The sequence below is a fragment of the Blastomyces dermatitidis genome (genome assembly GCF_000003525.1).
Source record: "Blastomyces dermatitidis ER-3 genomic scaffold supercont1.5, whole genome shotgun sequence".
NCBI lineage: Eukaryota > Fungi > Ascomycota > Eurotiomycetes > Onygenales > Ajellomycetaceae > Blastomyces > Blastomyces dermatitidis.
In genome coordinates this window covers 4,536,402-4,557,947 of record NW_025544778.1, presented here as the reverse complement: position 1 = coordinate 4,557,947, position 21,546 = coordinate 4,536,402, and the positions used below count along the sequence as shown (strand labels likewise).

The 21,546-nt window shown below is 46.5% G+C and overlaps 10 protein-coding genes across 10 annotated transcripts; 7 read left to right on the top strand and 3 right to left on the bottom strand.

The window, feature by feature from the left end:
• Positions 1-785: 785 nt before the first annotated feature.
• BDCG_05525 (uncharacterized protein) lies at positions 786-1,667 on the bottom strand (the record flags this gene model as incomplete). Its single annotated transcript, XM_045421210.1, has 2 exons — positions 786-1,429; positions 1,502-1,667. 2 exons carry the CDS (start codon positions 1,665-1,667, stop codon positions 786-788), a joined length of 810 nt encoding a protein of 269 aa, XP_045277146.1.
• Positions 1,668-1,955: 288 nt separating this feature from the next.
• On the top strand, positions 1,956-3,658 carry BDCG_05524 (uncharacterized protein). Its single transcript, XM_045421209.1, has 2 exons — positions 1,956-2,115; positions 2,175-3,658. Exons 1-2 carry the CDS (start codon positions 2,063-2,065, stop codon positions 3,451-3,453), a joined length of 1,332 nt encoding a protein of 443 aa, XP_045277145.1. The 5' UTR covers positions 1,956-2,062; the 3' UTR covers positions 3,454-3,658.
• Positions 3,659-3,788: 130 nt separating this feature from the next.
• BDCG_05523 (casein kinase II subunit beta-2) lies at positions 3,789-6,712 on the top strand. Its single transcript, XM_045421208.1, has 3 exons — positions 3,789-4,213; positions 4,703-4,948; positions 5,012-6,712. The coding sequence occupies exons 1-3, from the start codon at positions 4,157-4,159 to the stop codon at positions 5,528-5,530; spliced, it is 822 nt and encodes a 273-aa protein (XP_045277144.1). The 5' UTR covers positions 3,789-4,156; the 3' UTR covers positions 5,531-6,712.
• Positions 6,713-6,985: 273 nt separating this feature from the next.
• Positions 6,986-8,775, top strand: BDCG_05521 (uncharacterized protein). Its single transcript, XM_045421207.1, has 3 exons — positions 6,986-7,822; positions 7,970-8,098; positions 8,175-8,775. The coding sequence occupies exons 1-3, from the start codon at positions 7,771-7,773 to the stop codon at positions 8,351-8,353; spliced, it is 360 nt and encodes a 119-aa protein (XP_045277143.1). The 5' UTR covers positions 6,986-7,770; the 3' UTR covers positions 8,354-8,775.
• Positions 8,776-10,131: 1,356 nt separating this feature from the next.
• BDCG_17135 (uncharacterized protein) lies at positions 10,132-10,566 on the top strand (the record flags this gene model as incomplete). The annotated part of the gene is made up of 1 exon (XM_045426288.1): positions 10,132-10,566. The coding sequence occupies one exon, from the start codon at positions 10,132-10,134 to the stop codon at positions 10,564-10,566; it is 435 nt and encodes a 144-aa protein (XP_045277142.1).
• A 315-nt stretch (positions 10,567-10,881) lies between these two features.
• Positions 10,882-11,434, top strand: BDCG_17134 (uncharacterized protein; the record flags this gene model as incomplete). Its single annotated transcript, XM_045426287.1, has 3 exons — positions 10,882-10,926; positions 10,988-11,086; positions 11,168-11,434. The coding sequence occupies 3 exons, from the start codon at positions 10,882-10,884 to the stop codon at positions 11,432-11,434; spliced, it is 411 nt and encodes a 136-aa protein (XP_045281287.1).
• Positions 11,435-12,534: 1,100 nt separating this feature from the next.
• Positions 12,535-13,753, top strand: BDCG_05519 (stress responsive A/B barrel domain-containing protein). The gene is made up of 3 exons (XM_045421206.1): positions 12,535-12,894; positions 13,008-13,118; positions 13,226-13,753. The coding sequence occupies exons 1-3, from the start codon at positions 12,829-12,831 to the stop codon at positions 13,379-13,381; spliced, it is 333 nt and encodes a 110-aa protein (XP_045277141.1). The 5' UTR covers positions 12,535-12,828; the 3' UTR covers positions 13,382-13,753.
• A 237-nt stretch (positions 13,754-13,990) lies between these two features.
• Positions 13,991-17,818, top strand: BDCG_05518 (C6 transcription factor). Its single transcript, XM_045421205.1, has 5 exons — positions 13,991-15,618; positions 15,712-15,816; positions 15,892-16,187; positions 16,251-16,384; positions 16,492-17,818. The coding sequence occupies exons 1-5, from the start codon at positions 15,255-15,257 to the stop codon at positions 17,351-17,353; spliced, it is 1,761 nt and encodes a 586-aa protein (XP_045277140.1). The 5' UTR covers positions 13,991-15,254; the 3' UTR covers positions 17,354-17,818.
• Positions 17,819-17,875: 57 nt separating this feature from the next.
• BDCG_05517 (protein-arginine deiminase type-3) lies at positions 17,876-19,393 on the bottom strand (the record flags this gene model as incomplete). Its single annotated transcript, XM_045421204.1, has 3 exons — positions 17,876-18,871; positions 18,956-19,263; positions 19,360-19,393. 3 exons carry the CDS (start codon positions 19,391-19,393, stop codon positions 17,876-17,878), a joined length of 1,338 nt encoding a protein of 445 aa, XP_045277139.1.
• A 1,037-nt stretch (positions 19,394-20,430) lies between these two features.
• BDCG_05516 (arylformamidase) lies at positions 20,431-21,473 on the bottom strand (the record flags this gene model as incomplete). Its single annotated transcript, XM_045421203.1, has 2 exons — positions 20,431-21,244; positions 21,325-21,473. The coding sequence occupies 2 exons, from the start codon at positions 21,471-21,473 to the stop codon at positions 20,431-20,433; spliced, it is 963 nt and encodes a 320-aa protein (XP_045277138.1).
• Positions 21,474-21,546: the final 73 nt, after the last annotated feature.

Sequence of the window (21,546 nt, the reverse complement as noted above, 5' to 3'; positions counted from 1 at the left end):
GTTTCATACGTTATTGTCATAGGTCGATATTCGCACACGAACTCGAATTATTTCGCTCAGAAATTAGGTGCCAATTTCACGGACAATGCAGACCAAATAATACTAGTCATGGTTGTGTAGGCCTTCTAGCATTTCAACCTCGTCCTCCTTTCTTTCCTCCATCTGTAACTTCACCAATGTGTTGCTTCTCTGAGCTGTCCTGCTGCAACTGGTAACACTTAGGTGGAAACATGTCGTGTCTTATACCCGATTGCTCATTGGCCTGTGTCTGATATGAGGAGAATCTGTATCTTCTAGTCTTGGGAGACATGTCGACGAGATGGAATTGAATGAATTCTTTCAAGCATGACGAATAAACCGTCCCTATGCCACAGGCTTAGCACTTGAAAGGGTGTGTGCATTCGGCGTCGTGGGAATGAAGGTAGAGCTAAGTGCGGGGAAACTAGTTGTAGTTAGTTAACCCATGGACTACACATACCCTGAGAGTATGCTAAGCTAGCGATGTAGTCGATTCGCCATGTCCTGGGGCATTTACACCGCCCAACATGCACAGTACTGTGGGTGACACGACGCTCTGGAATTAGTACAGCATGGAAAAGATGGGACAAGTTAGAAACTGCTGAGAGAAGAATTTCCACGAGGCCCGGGATTGTACTACGCCGTGGCTAGGGCCAAATGCTCCCCGGAACTATACTGCTTGGGATCTACCAAACTAGTGGATTGCATTTGCGATATCCCGTCGGCCATTGGAAGACGAAATTAAACAGCAGGGCTCCTCGGGGATGTTAATCATCATCTGAGCTGTAGGCGCCCAATCCAAGTGCAGATGAGACGACCTGTGGTACCGCTTTCTGCTTTAATTTGATTGAATGATCGGGGGCGGCTTTAGCGCTTGTAGTTGCGGAGCCCTCGGGCTCCTCGGGTTCCTTGATATCTTCGGGGTTCGAGGGATGCGCGGGGTTCACGGGGTTCACGGGGATATCGGGCTTCTCCTGGTTCTTGGATATTTCTACTGAGTCCGAAGCCATTCGTGATTCCTTGCTACCAGCTTCTGGAAACACTTTGCTAGCGGCAATTGAGTCGGAATTCGCAGATGAACTCTTCCTCAACTTGACGCCAGGGATTGCATCCTTCACTTTAGCCCTTTTCCTTTTCCGGACACTGGTCGTCCATTGTTCTTCGTCTGCAGGCGACGATGCCCCTGCACTCTTAGACTCTCCGGAGCCAGGGTCAACCAGGGCGGCTCTCTCTGCTTCTTGACGTTGACGATGGAATATCTCTAATTGCTCTCTGGTTTCTCGCTTCAAAGCTGCCTCTTGGGCCCTTGTCGATTCGAGAACCGAATCTAGAAATTCCACCTCATCCTCATCCAGCGATCGAAATTGATTCTTGAGCTTGATGGATTCTTCAAATGCCTCCTGTTTGGCCGCTGGGGTTGTTAAGAATCAGAATTAGCTATCGTCGCTGGTAAGGATCTGACAGGACAACGCCATTTACTGACCCTTATTCTGCTGCAAAATCTCATAGAGACTCTTCCCTTGATCTCGGTTACTCTCTTCTGCCTTTCGTCTCCTCTCAGCTTCGAGCTCTTGCTGGGCCCTCACCCATTCATCGTCTCGTTCGGTGGGCTCCTCAATCGTGCCTCCACTAACAAATCCGGACGACATTTAGTTTTAACGCACGCTTCATGGGGTATTATGCTGTGGAAAAAGAAAAGGAAAAAGGAAAGAAAAAAAGAAAAAAAGAAAAAGAAAAAAAAAGGCAGAAGGAAGCAAAGCTTTGGAGCTGTCTATAGCCAGCTATGTCGATCAAATCCAAACCTCGAGATCGCAAGCAGTTTCCCCGAAGCTTGTAGAGCCGCAATGGATGATATTTAATCCGAAAATCGCTGCTCCATAGTATTAGGTAGTTAAGCCTCTAGCAATAAAGTTAACTAAAATTAGTTTAGCGTGGCCGGTACACCCGCCATTACATCAGTCCGCCCTCAGGCAGCCGTGTTTCAATCCCCTCTCCTCTTTTCAAGTCTGTAACAACCTCGACTAGAGAGAGAGAGTAGGTAGCCATGGCGCCATCAAGTGGCCATCAACTGCTCCCCAAAATCTGGCGGGTTGCCAGGTGAGTTATCAAGCCTGTTGTAATTTGGTGATTGCTTTCGCCCTAACTGTGCGGTTTAGATTCGCCTTCGAGAAGGCAACTAGGGCTATCAGGCCCCGGGTTACAGAACCGGTTGAACCAGCTCGTCTTGTATACCAGCCTATATATGCTCGAATTTCTCGCCGACAACCGGTAAATAGGATAGCTGCTATTCGTCAGACCCAAAGTCGTTACTATTCCACTTCAAACACATCTGCTCGCTCCGTCAGACGCGCATTCCAAGCTTCTAGAATTGGTGCTGCTGTTAATCGTTTAACTACACGAACTCCCTTCGCATCAACCCTGCGCCCCAATCTCACAGGTGGTACACTATGCCGAACAGCCGGTGGATATACACTTGGTGCGGGACGTCTTGGTGGCGCAAGATACTTCTCTCATGGCCCGGCATGCCCAGCCCAAGTAGTTCACAATGTGTCAACTGGAGTTCGTGCTTTTTGGCTTTCTGGACAGAGAGCCAGGTTTGACGGGGTAGATCAACGAACTGGCCGCAAGCAATACCGAGCAGTCACGGTTCTTCAAGACGAAGCGGGCCGCAAAATGCAGGGAATCCCTCGAAACTCCCCTGGATCCTATATTGACTTTAGACTATCCCCAACTATTACTGCATTTGCACGCTTGACAGCACTGCAAAAACCATCCATTGCTGATGCTACTGAGCCCGTCAACTTGAATACTGTCAACTTGATGGACTTCCTTTCCCTCGACTTTGCTCGTGCACTAAAGGATTTTGCCGCGGTTTTGAATGATTTGAAGCGACTTGCGACGCTAGGGGACTTGCCGGTATCGCTCCATGATCAATCTACCCTACGGGTGCGATTACCCGGCTGTGATGTTGAGTCCGTCGAACGCTTGTGTGATGAAGTCGGCGTACAAAGAGGCGTCATCCGCCAAGATGAGGACTTCGAGATCCTAAACGGCACTGAGATGGCACTTTTGTTTCCATTCGCACCCAGTCACGTAGGCTCGGACTCTGAACTGTTTTCCGTCTCTGCCTACGGACACAAGTCTCCCGATATGTTGAACTGGCGCCATATGATGTCTTCCGCGGAACCGACGGAACCCTCACCTGGGAACACTACCGGCCAAGACTATCATTTTTGGGGAAGTGACGAACATAATCCCTGGACTTCTTCCCGAGCGTCGTCAGGGTACTCTAGCATGAACATTAGCGAGTTAGGTGATCGCGCCTTTTTCCCTGAGCTGGCAGAAACGGGCTCTCCTGCTGCCACGTACTCTCACTACGGCGGTTTCCAAGGGATTTACAAATTTATTGAAGAGTGCGATCGAGCGAAACGTTAACCAATCACAGCCTCCACGGCTCTTTTCATTCCATCGTTCATTTAATTGCTAGCATTTTCTTGTTACTCTTAAATCTGTTCAGTGTTATTTTTCAATGTATACCGTATTATGAATGCATAAATATGCCAACTATATCTCACATTTGGAATGATTGATTTTTTTTTTTTTTTTTTTTTTATTGTTATTGTTATTGTTATTGTTATTTTATCAATATTAAACCAGTAAATATTTGTTGTTCCCCAGACCTTCAGACCTTCATAGTAAAATATGAAACATCCAAAGTAAATGCGCAGAGTAAATCTTTCAGTGTTCTGGAACGCTCCGTGTGTATAAACGCCGCCGTGCGTGGCCCCAAATGCCCCTCCCTCCCCAATGGCAACCAGAACAGGGCTGGCTGGATCGTCGCTATCGATCCCATTTCCCACATCGCAAAATTGTACCAACACCCCCTCGCATCCACTTCCAAAAAAGACCCCACCCCTTTCTCTCTCGATTTTCTTCTCTATTTACTCCTGTCTGAATCAACGACATCCTTTTCGACCCCTTTGCCACCAACTCGCTAAGGGTCCAAAACACCCAGCACCCTCACACTCGCAATCTCCCCGTCATATGCCGTGGTAGCATTATTCCCTAGAGTAACTAGTGTTACGGATACACCTCCAAGAATAAGAGAGCCGGAGAGAGTGAGTGAGGAGTAAAAGACATGGAGGACTTCAATAGTGAGACCGAAAGCGACTACACAAGTTACTGGAAAGACTGGGTGAGTTTTTGTGATCCTTTTTTTTTTTTTTTTTTGAAATTTCCCCCGCGGTTTTGGCCTCGTTGAAGCCTATTGCGTGATGCCAGTCTTTTTCCCTGTTATCTGTTGGTTGGATATGGCGAATTTCAGTTGAGAAGAGGAGTTGCCAGCGATTGGATAGATTGCAACGGCTCTGCCAGCTTGCATCAAGATGGTGGCTAAGAGAAGTTTATGTGTCTGCGATCGATGCGCGGGAAATAGCTAGTGGGGAGAGCTTCAAAACCAAGACGGACCATGCGATGTGGTGTGATACCCTTAGATGTGGGGATGCGCATTTGGAAGGGATATCGAATATGTGTCTGGATTGTGCCTTGAAACATGCGTAAGGCTGTCCGGCTGGGACTGTGCATTTTCTGCGCTTGTTACGAAGAATATCAATATAGGAGATCTGTTGTCCGCTGTTTGTTCAAGTCCTAGACTTAGCTAACTATTTCCTTTTTATAACCATAGTTCATCTCATCTCGAGGGAACGAATACTTTTGCGAGATCGATGAAGAGTACCTCACTGATCGATTTAACCTTACGGGTTTGAATAATGAAGTCCAGTATTACCAATATGCCCTCGATCTAGTTACGGATGTTTACGACCACGAGACGGATGAAGATACGAGAGAGCAAATCGAGAAATCAGCTCGGCATCTCTATGGACTAGTTCACGCCCGGTACATTGTTACGACCCGAGGATTAGCCAAAATGGTATATATAGAACTCATCAACTGGAAAACACAGAGTTGAATGCTAACAAACGGCCGTTTATAGCTGGATAAATACAAAAAGGCAGACTTTGGCAAATGCCCGCGAGTCCTCTGCAACCAACATCCCCTTCTCCCAATGGGCCTATCAGATCTACCAGGCGAAAAATCGGTCACACTCTACTGCGCCAAATGCGAAGATATATATAATCCCAAATCATCCCGACACGCAGCTATCGATGGCGCATATTTTGGCTCATCATTCCACAGCATCCTCTTCCAAGTCTACCCTGCTCTCATCCCAGAAAAGTCCCTACGTCGATACGACCCTCGAGTATTTGGATTCCGCGTCCACGCTAGCGCTGCACTGGCGAGATGGCAAAATCGAAAACGAGATGAGATGAAGGGCCGGCTACGGAAACTTAAGCTGGAGAATCCATTTATGGAGGATAGGGAGGTTGAAGACGATGAGGACGATATCGCTGACTCGGGAATTGGGGAGCTTGATAGTAGGCTTCTTGCTGCCATCGGCGAAGAAGGGGGGAGGTCTGTTATTGACAAGGGACGAATGGATATTGGCGCTTGACCTAAATGAATGGATGGATGGGTTGACGGATTAACGGATTGATGGATAAACCCGGTCTTAAACAAGGCGTTTGGGAGGGATTGAGGGATGAAATTCCTCTGATGGACAAACCGTGACTTCTAGCTTTCGGAGGGCTCGCTTCTTTTATTTTCTTTTATTTTCCCGTCTTTCCCTTATAAATAATAGGTATATGCTTTACAGCAAGGCGTTCGACGAGCTTTTCTGGTTCCAGACAATTTTTAGGGCATTTTCGTATAGTCTCATATTTTTATTTTTATTTCATTTATTCTCTGAATGTAAGCTCTATCCGGAGCAGGTAATTGGTAATAGGGTGTTTTTGGGGGTTTGTTTTTCCTAACCAAGGGTTTCATTGATTTCTTATATGGGGTATATCCAATTCATGACCAAGTTAGTGATCATCTAGTTAGGTATTATATTGCTGATAGGGCTGACATTAGTTCCTCCTCTAGGGCTTCTTATTAAATCCCGAATCCCTCCCACTTTTCAGGAGAATTTTTCCATTGTGCAGTGAGCTGAGGTGGCCGAGTTATTGTACTGTACTTGAAACTATCCCGAGAGCTCAGGATGAATCTACTGTTTTCATCGGATGTTGCTATACGGATTGTATCGGCATCCCGATATCCTGCAGCCGGCCTCGGCTTCCCTTTCCTCCCGACTGTACCTCGCCTTTCTCTGGATGAATCAAACAAATAATGGAGGACGCCACATACTGCTCTATAATTAATTCCGATGCACTACCAGAGCTTAACACTAGTTTCAGTGATCAGTCAGAGCTAGGTGGTGTAAGTGAGTTTTATTATTGTGGTCTACCCTTCGCCTTGCTGGAGCTTCAGCCCTGCAAACTTGACCTTACATTATTGTGCCAACTAGCCAGCTTCTCATACTGCGCACCAGAGAGATGGAGCAGCAGGTGGATGAGCTTTATATCAAGCAACATTACTCCAAGATTTCCTTGTTACACCATATAGGTCCAATCTCATATGCCAGCAAAAGTCACAATCCGGACACCATGTGGAGTCCACAACTTCTCTCACATTCAATGGCTATCCTCAGTTAATACTAGACACCTCCCATATGAGGTCACTAGGCTTGTCATTGGGGGAATGTAAGCTGTATGTTCAGCGAACCGAACCTTCATCTTATTTCCTAATCTTATTTTCTAGGTCGTGTAAAATCTTCAATTAGTGAGGCGAGGTAATGTGCTGCGATTGGAAGGCTCTTTCTGCGTCCATACATCGTCCGAGAATTAGAATCTAGTCTAGATAATGAGGCAAGCAACACGCATATCAAGTACGGTGATGTCAAAAACAAAGATGAAGAATGGCGACGCCGAAACGATGTCACTGTTAGGGTTATCTAGGTCACGTGAAATCGATACCTAGCCCTGGAGGTAGTTATACTTACAGCGTAGTCGAAAGAAATCATTGCTCGGGATTAAATCTCATCAACCCCGGACCTTCATTAATTACAATAACTGGCAAGTGAAGCTAAGTGACATTTTCAACAAATACTAGTTATGCCTACACAAAATGTTTCACTGCCCCGCCGTCGAAGAGTACTGTAAAATATCAGGATATTCCGCCGACAGAGTTGTGTTGAGCCCGGGCATGCTTCTGACTTTCCAAAAGCAGTTTGTCCTCGAAGCAACATTGATTCCTGGCCACTCTTAGTGCGACCGGTTGTGGGGATGGCGAGAAGGATGGCGAGAAGATGGATAACTCCCATCAACAAGCTAAGGAGCTATTCTCGGCATTTGCATTGGGCTAGTTAGCTGAATACAAGCTGATCTTTCCCTGAACCACACACACCAAGCTCAAGCTCCATCCACGCGGGAGAGAGTTTACCAGAGCTCCGCCTCGCCACGCCGACTTGTTGACCACTTGGGTTCGTTTCTGAGCAGGAAAGCAGCCTGAACGGTCCGGTCATTTGATTTAGTAGCTTACCGTCCACATTTTTGGCCTCTACTGGAACGTCAGCGGCCGAGTGACGAGTGACGTGGGACTTGGACATCTACATATGGACACTCGTATTTACGAGGTGCTCTTTGCACAAAATGTGAAACATACATGGACACGACTTTGACACCATCCGCTTTCCTGAGGTTCGTGATATAAATAATCGGTGAGTTATCTCCTCTGCTATTCTAAGTCTTCAAGCAGACTTTGGGACTTCCAATTTTGTAGCGGCACATAATCTATATTCACACATAATACTCGAAGATGCATATTGCTAAACCCTTTGCTTTCCTCCTCGCAAATCTTGCCTTCGCAAGTACGCTGTCTTCTCTCTTTCAGAACCCCTTTTATTTTCCTTGGCCTTTGGGGGTTGTACGACCATATAACTTCCCCACCACCAAGCCTGTCATCACAGCTGTATTGGTGAAAGACTTCTGCTAACATAGTTCTTCCGTTCTCTTAGATGCCGCGGGATGCGGGGATGCTCAAGCCTGTATTGGGACAGAGACTTGCATCACCGTGACCCGGACAGCACCCGCAACGACAACCATAACAAGTTGCGCTCCGACACCCACGTGTCTACACGTATACCGTTAGTATTCTCCTTGTGATAAGGATGCTCACACGTACCCATAGTTTAAGCAGGACAAACTAACAAACTCTCCCAGAGGGTTGCACATCCGGAGGTGGTCCCGAGTTCTGCTGCTCTGGCTACTGCGCGGCTACCAAATGTAGACCGACAGACCCGAAGTGGCCGAATTGCCAGGAGGACATGGGGTACTGTGGATGTGATTCCGAATGCTGCTACAACAACAAGTGCGTGGATAACTTCTGTCGCAAACCGTGAGAGTTGTCTTGGGCTATTGGTCAGGGCTGAAACATATGGAGTGGTTGAAAATTGCACCTATATTCGTTTTTATTTCTGTACTCTTTTAGGTACAGTGTTGAGCATCCTCGTACATCCTTCTACCATTGACAAATTGGAACATGAAATGGCCAACCGCTTAACTGCGAGTACTGTTTTGGATTTGCATAATTAGTATAATACAAGTCTGTCCCCCCTAAATTTTATTCAATAAATATATTGTTCGTGATAAGGCGTGAAATGAAGACTGCTCTGATTAGCTCCTGCTTCATAGCATCAGATACACTTGGGCTAGTGACCATCCATAGTGTGATTCTGCTTGACAAGAGTAACGTAGGACAGAAACGTTCTTTTGCACATACCTGTACAGAGTGCATGCAGTGTACATACGAAACGTGCTTTCGACTCGTGCGGGTTATCATCTATTATGGTGTGAAATTTGACGCAAATACCCACATCGCCGTGGTATGGACCATGAGGAAAAATCTCAGTCCAGTATGTTATGCAGATACCGCATGTTTGAAGGCCTCCTGAGTAATGTCCACGGATAATTTCTGTTCCCTTTTGGACAGAAATCTATTCGGCAATAGGTTCCCGAGGCGGTATGAGATGCTGTAATAGTCTCTCCAATGCATTGACATCCACTGAGCTTAGGGGAGATATCCGTAGTTTAGCCGAAGCTGTGCAATCATAGAAGATTCCCGTGGGGTTGCAACGCCTGCTCAGCAATATCAATTTCACTTTCTCCAAATTCTCATGCTCTCTTGCCATTGCCCGTCATGAACAGTAGCTGTGAGATTATGCTTCTGCCTGAGGAAGAGACCCCGATCATTCAGCCTTGTCGGCTACAGAGAAATCCCTGGGATTCAATAGGGTTGGCATCCCTGGTACGTTGCATGGCATTTGCACACTTTGCGCAACCTGACAAGTTTTGATAGTTGGGTTCAATGACCTCATCATTGACCCTACAATACGAATCCTTCTGCTTGGTGGTGAGTTGACTCCACTCCATTCCCTCCCCCCATTGCAAATCTACGTCCCCAGCATCAGCGAATTGGTGTGCTCAGTTGGCAACCTGGCATTTGTTGGCCTTGCTCTTCAAGGAATCATCCACGTCGGCTAGAGGTACTCCGTGCTTGTCAGTTTCAGTTTTCCCCAGCCCATTGCTCGTCCTTTGGATGTCGGGTCCATTGCCCGTATCCACATCCATCTCCTGAGAAGATAGCTAAGAAAATAGTACGTGGCTGAGGATAAATTGGGGCTGAAGATCAACTTGAAAAATTCGAGAACTCTGCTGTCTTGAGCAGGTTGGGCTGGGAGTTGAAAACGAGGTTTATGCAGAATCGGGTTTAGGGCGATGAGCTGCCACATACAGCCAGCGAATTCAGCGCGAGCCCTTACAGACTAGATGCTAAAATAACTTCTGAGCCTCGATGCTTATTCTTCAACCAAACAAAATCCAACAGCTGCTGGCAAAACTAAGCCTAGAGGCCTGGGAGATTGGGATCGATCTTCCTCATTCGGCCCGCGAAATGGTCGAATCGAGCAAATATCTCGTTTTGACAATTGCTAACACCAAGTTCTGCCGAAACTACAGCATGCCAGGTTATTTTCCGCCAATATATAAAGCCAACCACGCCAGCAGGAACATGCGGGAATATGAATCAAATAAATGATATTCTTGGTCTCATGCCCTCTTGGGCGATTCATCAACTACTTCCTCCTTCGTTGTTTAATCCCTTGCACATCTGCAGATAGAAATGCGGAAATTACTGCACGTAGCTGCCACTCTCATCCTCACAGGTCTTCCAACAGCTCTCTCCGGCGGGAATCACGCTTCTTGCCGCTGCCAACCAGAAGATCCATGTTGGCCGTCGCCGCGTAAATGGAAGCGCTTGAATGAGTCTGCTGAAGGCAATCTTGTCGCTGTTCGACCAGTTGGTAGTGTCTGTCATGACCCAACTTATGATCTGGAGGCATGTGTGAACACAAAGAACATCTCCCATAATTCCTTCTGGAGAGCGGAACAGCCAGGCGCAGTGAAATTCCCCAATTGGGAGACTTGGCCCACTCACCAGGAGAGTTGCTATGTTGACAGCCCGCGCGGTGACACTTGTGACCAAGGCCAGGTGTCTCTGTCCTCCGTTCTCGCTGAATCACTGTCACACATCCAAAAAGCTGCCCATTTTGCATGAAAGCATAACCTTCGGCTAGCTATCAAGGCATCTGGGCACTGCTTTCTCAGCAGATCTTTCGCACCAAACTCGTTGCAAATCTCAACCTACTGAATGAAAGACATTATCTTCACTGACAACTTTGTGCCAAAGGGATGCAAAATGAGTGGAAAGGGAGCTGCTGTTACCCTTGGAGCTGGAGTGGTGCTAGGTGATTTGTATAAGGCTTTATCTGAAAAGGGCGTTATCACTGTTGCTGGTCTTTCTCATACTGTGGCCGTCCCAGGGGGTTATATTCAAGGTGGTGGTCACTCACCTTTGGGCCCATGAAAGGGGATGGCATCAGACAATGCACTTGAATTTGAGGTTGTAACTCCAAAGGTATGGTTTATTTGTGTTTCTCATAATATTTTGTTTGGCAATAGTCTAACCAAGTATATAGGTCAATCTAATCACCGCCAATGAATACCAAAACACTGATCTTTTTTGGGCTATAAGAGGTGGGGGAGGAGGGACCTTCGGTGTAATTGCCAGCGTCACGGTTTGAACATGGCCTGACCTGCCAATAATACTAGGAAGTGTTAATATTTCCACCTTAGTTGACAACAGTGAGGGCTTCTAGGCTACAGTGAAAGAGCTACATGCAGCTTTACCTGAATTGAGTGACAACGGCGCTGCAGGATATTACTTTATTTCCCCTCAAAGCCCTTCTTTGTCTGACATTGGCTCCATATCTACCATCACTGTAGCTTTCATGTTTGCTGACCAAGAAGACCAAGCAGCTGTTGAGCATCTATTACAACCGCTAGCCGCGGCCATTGAAAAGCTCAATAATGCTACAATCTCCACTTTCACCCTTGTCTCACCAAATAACCAACAATGTCATTGAAGCCTTCCTCAAAGGAGATGCTGACCAAACCGGTGGTGCAGTCACAATTGGATCCTGTCTAATATCTCGAGATTTCTTGGTTTCATCGGATGGACTGGCAAAGCTCTCCGAGGCCCTCTCACGCATTGAATCACTGTCTGGAAGTGTTCTCACAGGACACCTTGTGGGGGGGGACAAGTTGTGAAAAATGCTGGAAAAGTCGACAGCGCGCTTAACCTGGCGTGGAGAAAGGCACTGACACACATCACATTCAGCTATTCATGGCCTTCTAGTACGCCTTTCCACGACCAGCAGAAGGTATATGAGAATATCACAAATGTCGGGGTCCCGATTTTCAGGGCGCTGGAGCCAGGCCAGATGGGTGCCTACCTGAACAAGGCTGATTCCCATAAGTCGGACTTCCAGCAATCCTTCTGGTGTGAGAATTATAAGTGGTTGTATGTGATTAAGAAGAGATGGGATTCAACTAGACTTTTCATTTCTTGTCAAGGTGTTGGAAGTGAGGACTGGGATGATGGTGGGCTGTGTCAGGTTTGTTAGGAACATATCTCGTGAGGGCTGGTACATATAGCATCTTAGTCATATTTTCTACATTGTTTATCAGAATGGTGGGTGGGTTTGGGAGGGAGAAAGCTACCTCATTTGTTTTTGTGGATCTGTGTCAATGTCATATCATTTATAATTTATGCTTCGAATTCCCCAAGCTAAGCAGTGTTAATATTATCAACACCTTTTTATTCATTGCATGATGGATGAGGACTGGAACATAGTTATTCTCACTTTGCATCGGGCATGATGCCAGGGATAAAATGCACATCGAAATGCTCTACGGAGTATAGGCGTATGAATTGTCTACCACTATGCATGAAACTCGTCATATATTTTCTAGATACATGCTATGAAGCCCACAACTACTTATAGGTGCTATTCTTATAATAGAATCAACAAGAGCTGGCACAACTTTAGAAGTACTTGCAGGGAATATATACATCACCCCAAGCACTAGCAATCTCCGCTCTTTCCAAATAATAATCAGCCCGCACAATATAGACAGATGAAACGCATGCTTATGCACACTCATTCAGGGTAACTTAATCATAGCTGGAGAGTTTAGTCAAATCTAGTTCTCCTGTATATTGCTTCCTAATCAAGTTTGTAAGGGCAAATTGGTAACTACTGGTGTGGTGTTGTCCTATCACCCCACTTCTACTTCATCCCACTTCATATGTATAAGTATCTATATAATTGAATATCAACCTCAAACACTGGCTTTTAAACCAAGTTAGCATTCTTGTAACTGTATCTTTCTTCCACTCCTCTCTTTCAAGTACAGCTTGCTCTTCATCACATTGCAGCTTAGAGAATCCAATTCTATTACACTTATAATCAACGCGATGGGAATCACGCACATTGTCTGCTTCCAGTTTAAGGCTGGTGTGAGTGCTGAGGTTATCAATGAGGTATGTAGTAATTAGAGTGATGCATGTATCTACTTCTAAATTGGAGATTTTCAGGCAAAAAGAAAGAAAGAAAGAAAGAAAGAAAAAAGGGCTTACCAATTTTGTTTCCACAGACCTGCGCGAAAATGCTTGCGTTGAAAGATAATTGTATCCATCCTACTCATCAAAAGCCCTACATCAAAACTGCAATGGGCGGCATAGATAACTCACCTGAGGGACTCCAGGTATGAGGATTCATTCTTACAAAGTGTGGATCAATCTGTTGATTTATCTATCTATATGCTTCAATCTTCTGGATGCCATGAAACATTGGAATTGACACCTATGCTAGAATGGATTTACACACGCTTTCATTACTCAGTTCGAAACTGCCAAAGATAGAGATTACTATACCAAAAATGATCCGGCCCACCTGGTCTTCATCAGTGGTCTGCAAGCGGTGGTTGAGAAGGTGCAAGTCATGGATTTTACTGACAGGGTGTTTTGATTGAGGAATTGAGAAATATCCTTATGTAGTGAAGGTTTGAGGTCAACTGAATGAACAATGATATATAGTTATCTCTGAGTTTTTGGCATTCATGTGTGCATACTGCGGCTTTTTGCCTGCTCTATCTCGCGTGGGATAGTCATCCCTTCTGTGGTTTCTATTTCAGAAATTTGGTGAAACTTCACTGTCAGCTACCAAAAAACACCTAGCAACCTTGCTTGTGGTCACACATAAATACTGCAGAAAGGACATACCGCATATTTATTTGGCTGTGTACAGTTGCTGAAATTTATTTATAATAAAGCAGCATTGACAATATCCGCCCTTGTTATGGCAGAAAAGCAACCTCTCAATGAGCTTTTTCAGTTCAACAACAGGCTTTCAAATAATGAGGTCCATTGTATTTTGGAGAAAGCTGACCTCTGGGTGGCAAAGATGAGCGTGATATCTATTTCACAGGGACAAGTCAAAGTCAACAGATACACATTTCGATAAGGTGAAATGCTTCAACAGTGTTCAGCCTGAGCTTTCTGCAAGCCAACCGGATGCCATGCGTCAAAATGTGTAACCGTCGATCGGCAGGGCTGAGGTTACAAAAGGAGCAGTTCTTGAGTCACTGATTGTATTGATAGATATCTATTGGCTGGGCCTAAGTCTCTTTCAGCCCCCTGGAAACGAGATATTTCCCTTTTTGCACCCCGCCGGCCCCGGTGACTAATGCTCATTCGATATATTTTCCGCGCTTTGAATTCGCCCTTAAGCTTTTCGTGTGCCATTTGGATGGGTAGCACGGTCCGACAATCTGGCTGTGTTGTACACACACCGCACAGGGAAACGGAGAAAGAAGGGAGGGAGAGTGCGGAGAACTATTCGGTTCTTTGAAAACTATCACGCTGGATTTAGGGCCTAATACTATTCTTGCGGCAAAGAGGAGCGATTGATAATCTCTCCCTCCATGTACGCCGATATCAAGCTCTCTAGCTGCCCTCACCTCACTCCACATCGGAGAATCTGCAAAGATATCGTCTCAATGATCGCCACGAGGCCTTTTGTTCAAGTTACAGCGTTTAAAATAGAAGCTTCGGCCCTAATTCAATCCTCGCACCGCCTTGGCGAAGTTGGCGTCGCCTTCTTTTGAGTTCTTCCAGTGAACCAGGAAAGCCAAATTGTGTTTCTCGTATCCCGACTGTTGTCGCCACGTCCGCCGCCGACGAGTCATGGCATCAACAAACCTATTGTTGGCAGCAGATGTGTGGTATTTGCAGCTCAGCCTCTCGCGACACATGGCTGCTCTGTCCCGAAAGTTGCGCGTACAGAGACAGCCCAAGAGCTCAGCGGAGGAATCAGTCGATTAGGCTGCCTTCAATCTACCCCTGTTGCCTGCAACAACCCAGCCTGCGCTAGTGGGTCGCACTGGCACTGGATGGTCCCTGGGAGAGACTATCTGGAATAGTCATTCACAGCGATCCGACAGGCAAGAATCGATCAAGGATGCTTTCGTCATGATCGCTATGGATCCGAACGGGTAGACCACGGACGCAAGAGGCAGGGTTCCTCGATCCAGCTTCGTGAAACCTCCCTTACCATTATTATTATTATTATTGGGAAACCGGGTCGTAACTTCAACCACTAGACCACGGGGCTGAGGCGCTTCGAGATGGAAGTTGTGAACTCTTGGGAATCGAATATATGGGGCCTTTTATTCCACCAGCAGAAGATCCCTTCAGCTAAAACTTGTTGCCAAACTAGCATTCTCGTTTCTCATTGTTCTGGGTGATCCGCAAACATTTGCATTTATTTCATAATTTGTTCAAAGTTTTGCTCCTTTTTGTGTGAAAATTGCTTTAGTCCTTTGCTGCCGCGCCTATTCGGCATGAGTTCTGGGAAGCATTCCGAACCACCGCCATCCCGGGCCGCATCCGGCTTACCACACCAGTGCCATACCTGCCGAAAGCGAAGGGTCCGGTGCGACTCCTCGCGCCCGGCCTGCAATAAGTGCATTGTCAAAGGCGTTGAATGCCTGGGTTACGGCAAACAAAAGCCTCTGGTCTGGCTCCAGGGGGGGGGCAACCAAAACCAATATCTAGGAGAGGGAAATAACGTCGAGCAGCCGAAGCGAAAGAAAGGGAGACCGAAGATTATAGTTGCAAAGGAGGACATAGAAGAACCAACTAAGTCTCCCGAACCTGGGAAAGATGATAGGTCGGAGGTGTTGGAACTTGTGCGAACGGCTTCGGGTATGCAACGGCTCACGTTCAATCCGCGCCATCCACTGGCAATAACTGGGAAACTCGTATCTTTTTGTACTAATACTTTGTTCGGATACTTAGACATTTCAAATTCTTTGGACCATATCGACAATCACCGCGTTCCAGAAACTTGGAACTTTAAATACCCGTTAAATATTAAAGTGGTCGTCAGTACCATCTGGTACTGTAAGCGTCGCCTTGTTACTAACTCTTGATGCCCGCTTCATGAGCAGTCTATTCCACTACTAACTTCAGTCACAGTCAATAAGTACATATATCCAGAGGTTGATCCGATAGTTTATTATCAAGACCTCCCAACAATCGACCCCAAGGGCTGGCAAGATGACGTCTCCAATTTACTTTTCAGCATTCTCGTCTCAGCCGTTGCAACCCACAGAGCTGTAAGATCGCAACCGGACGAACAAGTAGCGCTTGGTCGAGAAGTCTTCCAGTATAAGCAGCAGGCTTTTCATAGACTAAGCTGCGAGCTCAGAAATCCACAGACTCAGCTGGGGGAGGTAACACTGGTTTGTGTGCTGACTTTGCTATTAGTAGAGGTAAAGTCACAGGCTTCTTGCTAATTGGATGTTCAAACCATATCTTGTTAACCTTTTCTCTAGATGCAGCAATCAGCCTACGGTGAATGGCTGGCCCATTTCGAAGGTGCAACGACGATAATCGGGCTGAAAGGGGGAGCAAAAGCTATTCTTGAGCGGTGCCCCATATTGAAAAGCCCCCTGACATGTTACTTATTGTACGTATATTGACATATTCTCAAAATCTCGTTTGGCCATGGCGCAAAACCCATCCCCTTTTTTCATATATTTCATTTGGTCATTGCTTCTGATTCATTTCTCCTAGAGCCGATGTCCTGGGCGGCACTACATCCCGGAAGACATTATCCATGGTCGACATTTCCAGACAACTAGGATATCTGGAGGATCTACCTTTTATTTTCCATAATGGCTCGGAAACATTTGTCCCCTGCCCAAACAAACTGTTCGAGTGTATTATTCAAATAAACTATTACCGAACGCTCTCCGTACAAGCTATTGGCACAGACAGAATGCCGATGGATTTCGGAAACGACGTACGGTCGCTGCTACAAAGTATTCTCTCTTTTTCCGCAGCAGGCTGGGCGGACAGCATGACTCAATACTATACTGCGGCATCTGTAACCCACGGAAAAGCCGCGGGCGAATTCATCCAGCCTGATCGAAACCACTGGCTCCAGATAGCAACCGTATACCAATCCGCAGTCCTTCTCTACTGCATACGGTCCCTTGCTCTGAACTTTGAAGGCCTCATTCTCGCCTCTTGCGCTTCAGATGCAACACCAGATATGATATCCTATGTCACGGTTCAGGATATTCAGATCGTAGCACGGCAGACGCTCTCGGACAACTTGGGCAATATATATACCCCTGAATCTGACCTGCGCTGCCAATCTCTGGCTCGGGTGGTTACGTGGCCGCTGCTCGTAGCTGGGGTTGAAGCTGGTGATCACTTTGAGGATGCATTGGCTTTACGGGAATTTGTTACTAGTTCATTCATGAGACTGAGTAGAGCTTTGGGGACACTACATTACCGAGACGCAGGGACTTTCTTGCTGAGTGAGTACAGCCGTCGGGATAGTATTAGGCGCGCTGGAGATTCGCAGTATGAATGCTGGTGGAGTGATGTTTTCGAGCATTTGCCGGATAGATGCGCTTTTTTTGCTTAGTGGAGGGATGTAATATTCATGGACATAACGTTAATTTTTTATTATCATTATTATTTTTATTTATTTATGTAGTTAAGATTCTGCTATTTATTTTCTAGGGAATTGTACAGATCGCCCATCACAATTGTCAAATAGCTTTTTAAGTTTGAAATATCTGCTTCTAGTTCCTCTATTTTACAGCCCCTTGCCAGAAACGAGGGGGGATATAAAGGCCCATCGGCATTTACCACCACCGATGACTCCCATCGCGAATTATATTGCTCGCGCAATGAACCTCACCGCCACAACTATGGTGCGAATTCTAATCATCCACGAAACTGACCTTGAACCCCAACCCGCCATAGACCTCAGATACTGCATCTGCCATGATATCCCTGCCATTAACAACTGGGCCCCACGGATTCGGTGCCAAGTATTCCGTATCACTCAGAACTAGCCCGTTGATAGTGGCAGGATACAGTGATCCAGCATACTTATGGCTGCCACTCCTCTCATGCTCGATCCCGACATCCGGTGGATAAGTCAGCCCAGTGCGGAAAACCGCAGGTAAACCGTATTATCTGCATCTTTGATGCCCGTTTTGCACTTGAGAACGTCGACGGTAGCCTTGATGCGCTCAGAAAAGTTGGCGTTGGCTTCTATGAGTTCGTTTTGCAAAAGGAGTTCATCGATCGTGTAGCTTGGCACACCGCGAAGGCCCCAGGGTATCCCAAATAGATCGGACGGATTCCCCTCGGTATCGTTTTGGCGGGAAAAGGCCCCGGTCTTCCCGTGGCCGGCTGACTGGGCGTGTCGCAATATAGCAAGCCCTTCCTGTGGATCCGGGACGAGCATAACCCAGCCCAGTGAATTATTGGCAGGAAGGAATTGAAGCATCTCGTCAACGTGTCCGACGGCAAGCCAGTCGACGTCGACCAGAAGCGGATCTTGAATTTCTTGTGCTTGCAGGTATTCCAAGATGTATGGCTTTTTGTATTTTTTGCCTTTGAAACTGTGAGGTGGAATAGTTCCTAAATTTCCCATGGAGTTGACCTCATCACGCGCGCCCCCAAGGTGTTGAACTGCTCCCGTTCCTGCGGCTCGTAGATACTCAAATACTTGACGTCCAGCAACGCGGCTGTCTTGAGCGGAACGTATCATGATTCGCAGCGTCACTGGCCCATCCGGACTAGGCATGCTCGTATACCCAGGTTCGAAAAAGTTTTGAGCCCAAATGTCGTCGGACGCATTGAATTTGAAGAGTGGGGAATTGACGTTCATTTCGGCAAGGGCGGCATCAAAAGCGGACACAAATTTGGCTTGGAAAAGGTTGAAGGTATTGTTTCCTGCAGTGGTGAGGATTTGGTGGACCGAATGTGAATGATGATAAGTTAAAATGGGAGCAACGCGCAGCTTTACACTGTCGGCTGACATCTTCCCGCGATCGTGAACTGTAAAGCGGACAGTCACTCTTCCATCCCAGCCACCTGGCCGCCTTGTATCCCTGGCATCAAGTCCAAGGTTTAGGCCCTGTTGCAGCTAGTTTTGAGTAAACTTGTGATCATTTGGCGTGATCAGCCAGCTCGATCCTTCCTGGCGGAATATGCGAACGTTCTTGCGTACTGTTGCGTCTTCAACTGACACAGTTCCATATGCACTTGGACTTAAGCAGGAAATAGGAACCGTTCGAAGAGGCGCCATATACTGAGGGGAGCGTTGGATGTTATCGGAGGCATCATTGCAGGCAGCAAGTTTCTCGTTGGACGGAGGACTGCCATTCAGTGCCAGTTTAGAACACCGCCGGTCGGTGTCACCGATATTAGCCAGAAATATGGCCCCGGCATGGTCTAGATGGTTCAGCTTATGGGGAATATCTATGTCTCCATCGAGATCAACTCTACCGTCACGGTTACTATCAGCCCGAATGTCGGCTCGAAAACCGAGAACGTTGCAACAAAACAGGGGTATCATCTGTTAGCAAGCTAGAAATGATCAGCTTCTATCATTTTATTCCTTTTCTTACTCACCAAGTATCTGGAGTAAGCTAAGTAGCCAATGCATGATGTAGAAAGAAACTCAGGTGGAAAGTAAGGCTATGGGTTATTACGGACAAAGAAAAATATATAATGAGTGCTGGCTTTTATATCCCTCCTTTCATTGAAAATAGCCATTTTTCTTGTATCATGTCTGTCGTTCCATCCACAGATATGTTTCAGGGGGCTGAGGAGAGGAATGTTGGCCCACGCTAACCAAAATAGGGCAATGTGAAGCAGCTCCATAACTTCGATGGAAACTTGCCCACTCATCAGTGTGAAAACAACAATGCTCAATTATTGCATTCAAAAAAATGGGCCCAAAACAGGCCGAATTTGGAATATTTCCACAAATTTGCCATGCGGCCGAAAATTGGTATCAATCTAGCGTAGGCTAAAAGATGATTATCAGAGAAGCTTTCCTATATTGAGTAAATTTCTCGTAGTTAAACGTATAAACTTGGGCAATCGTTCTGCTGACCGGCCTGGGCAGGGCACACCTCTGCATCCAGAGGGAGGTAATCTACTGCGCAGAAATGGGAGACTCCAGGTGAAAAAGGTAATAAGTCAGTAGGGGGAGATATTGGCTGGCAGAACGCTGCATTTTATTAGTATTTCACTTTCTGGGTAACCCTGATAAGCCTTCATCAAAACCCTCGCCTAATGATAGAGGGCGACTGGGGATTGTTTTGAGCTCGGCTGTGCATGAACGCCCTCAGTGTCGGGGAAAAATAGAGGTGCTCGCAGTTTAGCCTTGTCTCCAGTGGTGGATTAGGAATGTGTTGCTGAGGCAAACTGAGAAACGGCGTGCAAAGTTAGCTGTATTGATAAGCTGTCATTATATACGCGGCATGCATCAGAGTCAACCTCATATTGATTGAAATAATTTGTCTTGTTGTCTTGTAGGCGCCGCCCAAGTTTTTCATGGTGGTTTCGGCGCAACCCTCTTTATCGACCCGTCCCTGAGTAAAGATACGAATGTCATATGTTGGTCCAACATTTTTTTCCCCCTCGTTTCTGCTTTTTCTTTTTTCTTTTTTCTGTTTCCCGTTTGCAATATAACGGTCACAGCTTCTCGGATAGATTCAACTCAGAAATTGCCTTTACAATAACCTGAGCCAGCGCATCACCTTTGCTCCAGATCTCGTCATGGGCCCCTTTCAGGTCATCAAGCAGAAGCACATTCCTACTACGCCCTTGGCTGCCCGCTGCTCTCCACATGTCTAGCACTTTGGCCATAGCTCTTAGCTGTCCAATGTCAACTAATTCATCGGCCTTAGAATGAGCTAGCACAGCTAGCCTGCCATTTACCCACCCTCCTTCTATACCTTGTTGTCCTTCCACTTGAGCGGGCGATAGTCCATCCCATACATTTTCATCCGAACCAAAGGTAGCTTCGATGAATTCTTGGTAAACGGGAAGATGTTTGAAATTATCACGGAGAGCACGCAAATCGTAGATGCCTTCTACACCCACTATCGTGATGGGCAGTTTCATATTCTGCCCGGGAGTCCCACTTCCTGTTGTTCCGACGCTTAGAACACTTCCCATCACGGCTTGAAAAGCAAGGGTAGCGCCACAACTGTGTCCGACTAGAATATATCTTTCCCCAAACTGGAATTTAGCCTGTAAATACGCGATCGCCTTTTGCACATCATTGAGCTGATCAGGGTGAGTTGCACTCCGCAAATGGGTCGGCTCGGTGGTGGACGGATCTTGGGGAAATTTGGGATGGGCTGTCAAACGATAATCGATTGACGCAAAGGCAGCAACCCCCTGCAGGATTTGAGGGTCGTAATTGGAAACAAGAGCCCCCAGCGTGGGCTCAAGAGAGGCGGATGTAATTTCCGGGTCGCGCCACGCACCGCCGTGAATGTAACTTTGTTGATTCATACGATAAGCAAAATAAAATCGGAAGAGTTTGGCTGATATTTAGGTCGGAAGGAGAAGTGAGCGTACATTATCCAGACACTTGATGAAGGGTTCGTTTGCGAAAGAGGGCGGGGATAATACACAGATATATCTTGAAGGATGCTCTCTTGCCCATAGCGATGGCTCTCTCGAGAGAATTCTGAGCCAAGACGAGATGCTATATTGGAAGCGGTCATCTTCAGCGCGTAAAAATCCAAATAACAACAATAGAAAAGCTTAAATATGTTTCGATACAGCTTATAGGTTTTT

Excerpts from the sequence above, each read along its gene's own strand:
- BDCG_05524 (XM_045421209.1), top strand. The coding sequence starts at position 2,063 with ATGGCGCCATCAAGTGGCCATCAACTGCTCCCCAAAATCTGGCGGGTT. Across the intron at positions 2,116-2,174 it reads AAAATCTGGCGGGTTGCCAG|ATTCGCCTTCGAGAAGGCAA; the intron begins GTGAGTTATCAA and ends TGTGCGGTTTAG.
- BDCG_05523 (XM_045421208.1), top strand. The coding sequence starts at position 4,157 with ATGGAGGACTTCAATAGTGAGACCGAAAGCGACTACACAAGTTACTGG. Across the intron at positions 4,214-4,702 it reads CAAGTTACTGGAAAGACTGG|TTCATCTCATCTCGAGGGAA; the intron begins GTGAGTTTTTGT and ends TTATAACCATAG. Across the intron at positions 4,949-5,011 it reads CCCGAGGATTAGCCAAAATG|CTGGATAAATACAAAAAGGC; the intron begins GTATATATAGAA and ends GGCCGTTTATAG.
- BDCG_05521 (XM_045421207.1), top strand. The coding sequence starts at position 7,771 with ATGCATATTGCTAAACCCTTTGCTTTCCTCCTCGCAAATCTTGCCTTC. Across the intron at positions 7,823-7,969 it reads CGCAAATCTTGCCTTCGCAA|ATGCCGCGGGATGCGGGGAT; the intron begins GTACGCTGTCTT and ends CCGTTCTCTTAG. Across the intron at positions 8,099-8,174 it reads CACGTGTCTACACGTATACC|AGGGTTGCACATCCGGAGGT; the intron begins GTTAGTATTCTC and ends AAACTCTCCCAG.
- BDCG_05519 (XM_045421206.1), top strand. The coding sequence starts at position 12,829 with ATGGGAATCACGCACATTGTCTGCTTCCAGTTTAAGGCTGGTGTGAGT. Across the intron at positions 12,895-13,007 it reads GTGCTGAGGTTATCAATGAG|ACCTGCGCGAAAATGCTTGC; the intron begins GTATGTAGTAAT and ends TTGTTTCCACAG. Across the intron at positions 13,119-13,225 it reads ACTCACCTGAGGGACTCCAG|AATGGATTTACACACGCTTT; the intron begins GTATGAGGATTC and ends CACCTATGCTAG.
- BDCG_05518 (XM_045421205.1), top strand. The coding sequence starts at position 15,255 with ATGAGTTCTGGGAAGCATTCCGAACCACCGCCATCCCGGGCCGCATCC. Across the intron at positions 15,817-15,891 it reads CGTCAGTACCATCTGGTACT|TCAATAAGTACATATATCCA; the intron begins GTAAGCGTCGCC and ends CTTCAGTCACAG. Across the intron at positions 16,188-16,250 it reads TGACTTTGCTATTAGTAGAG|ATGCAGCAATCAGCCTACGG; the intron begins GTAAAGTCACAG and ends CCTTTTCTCTAG.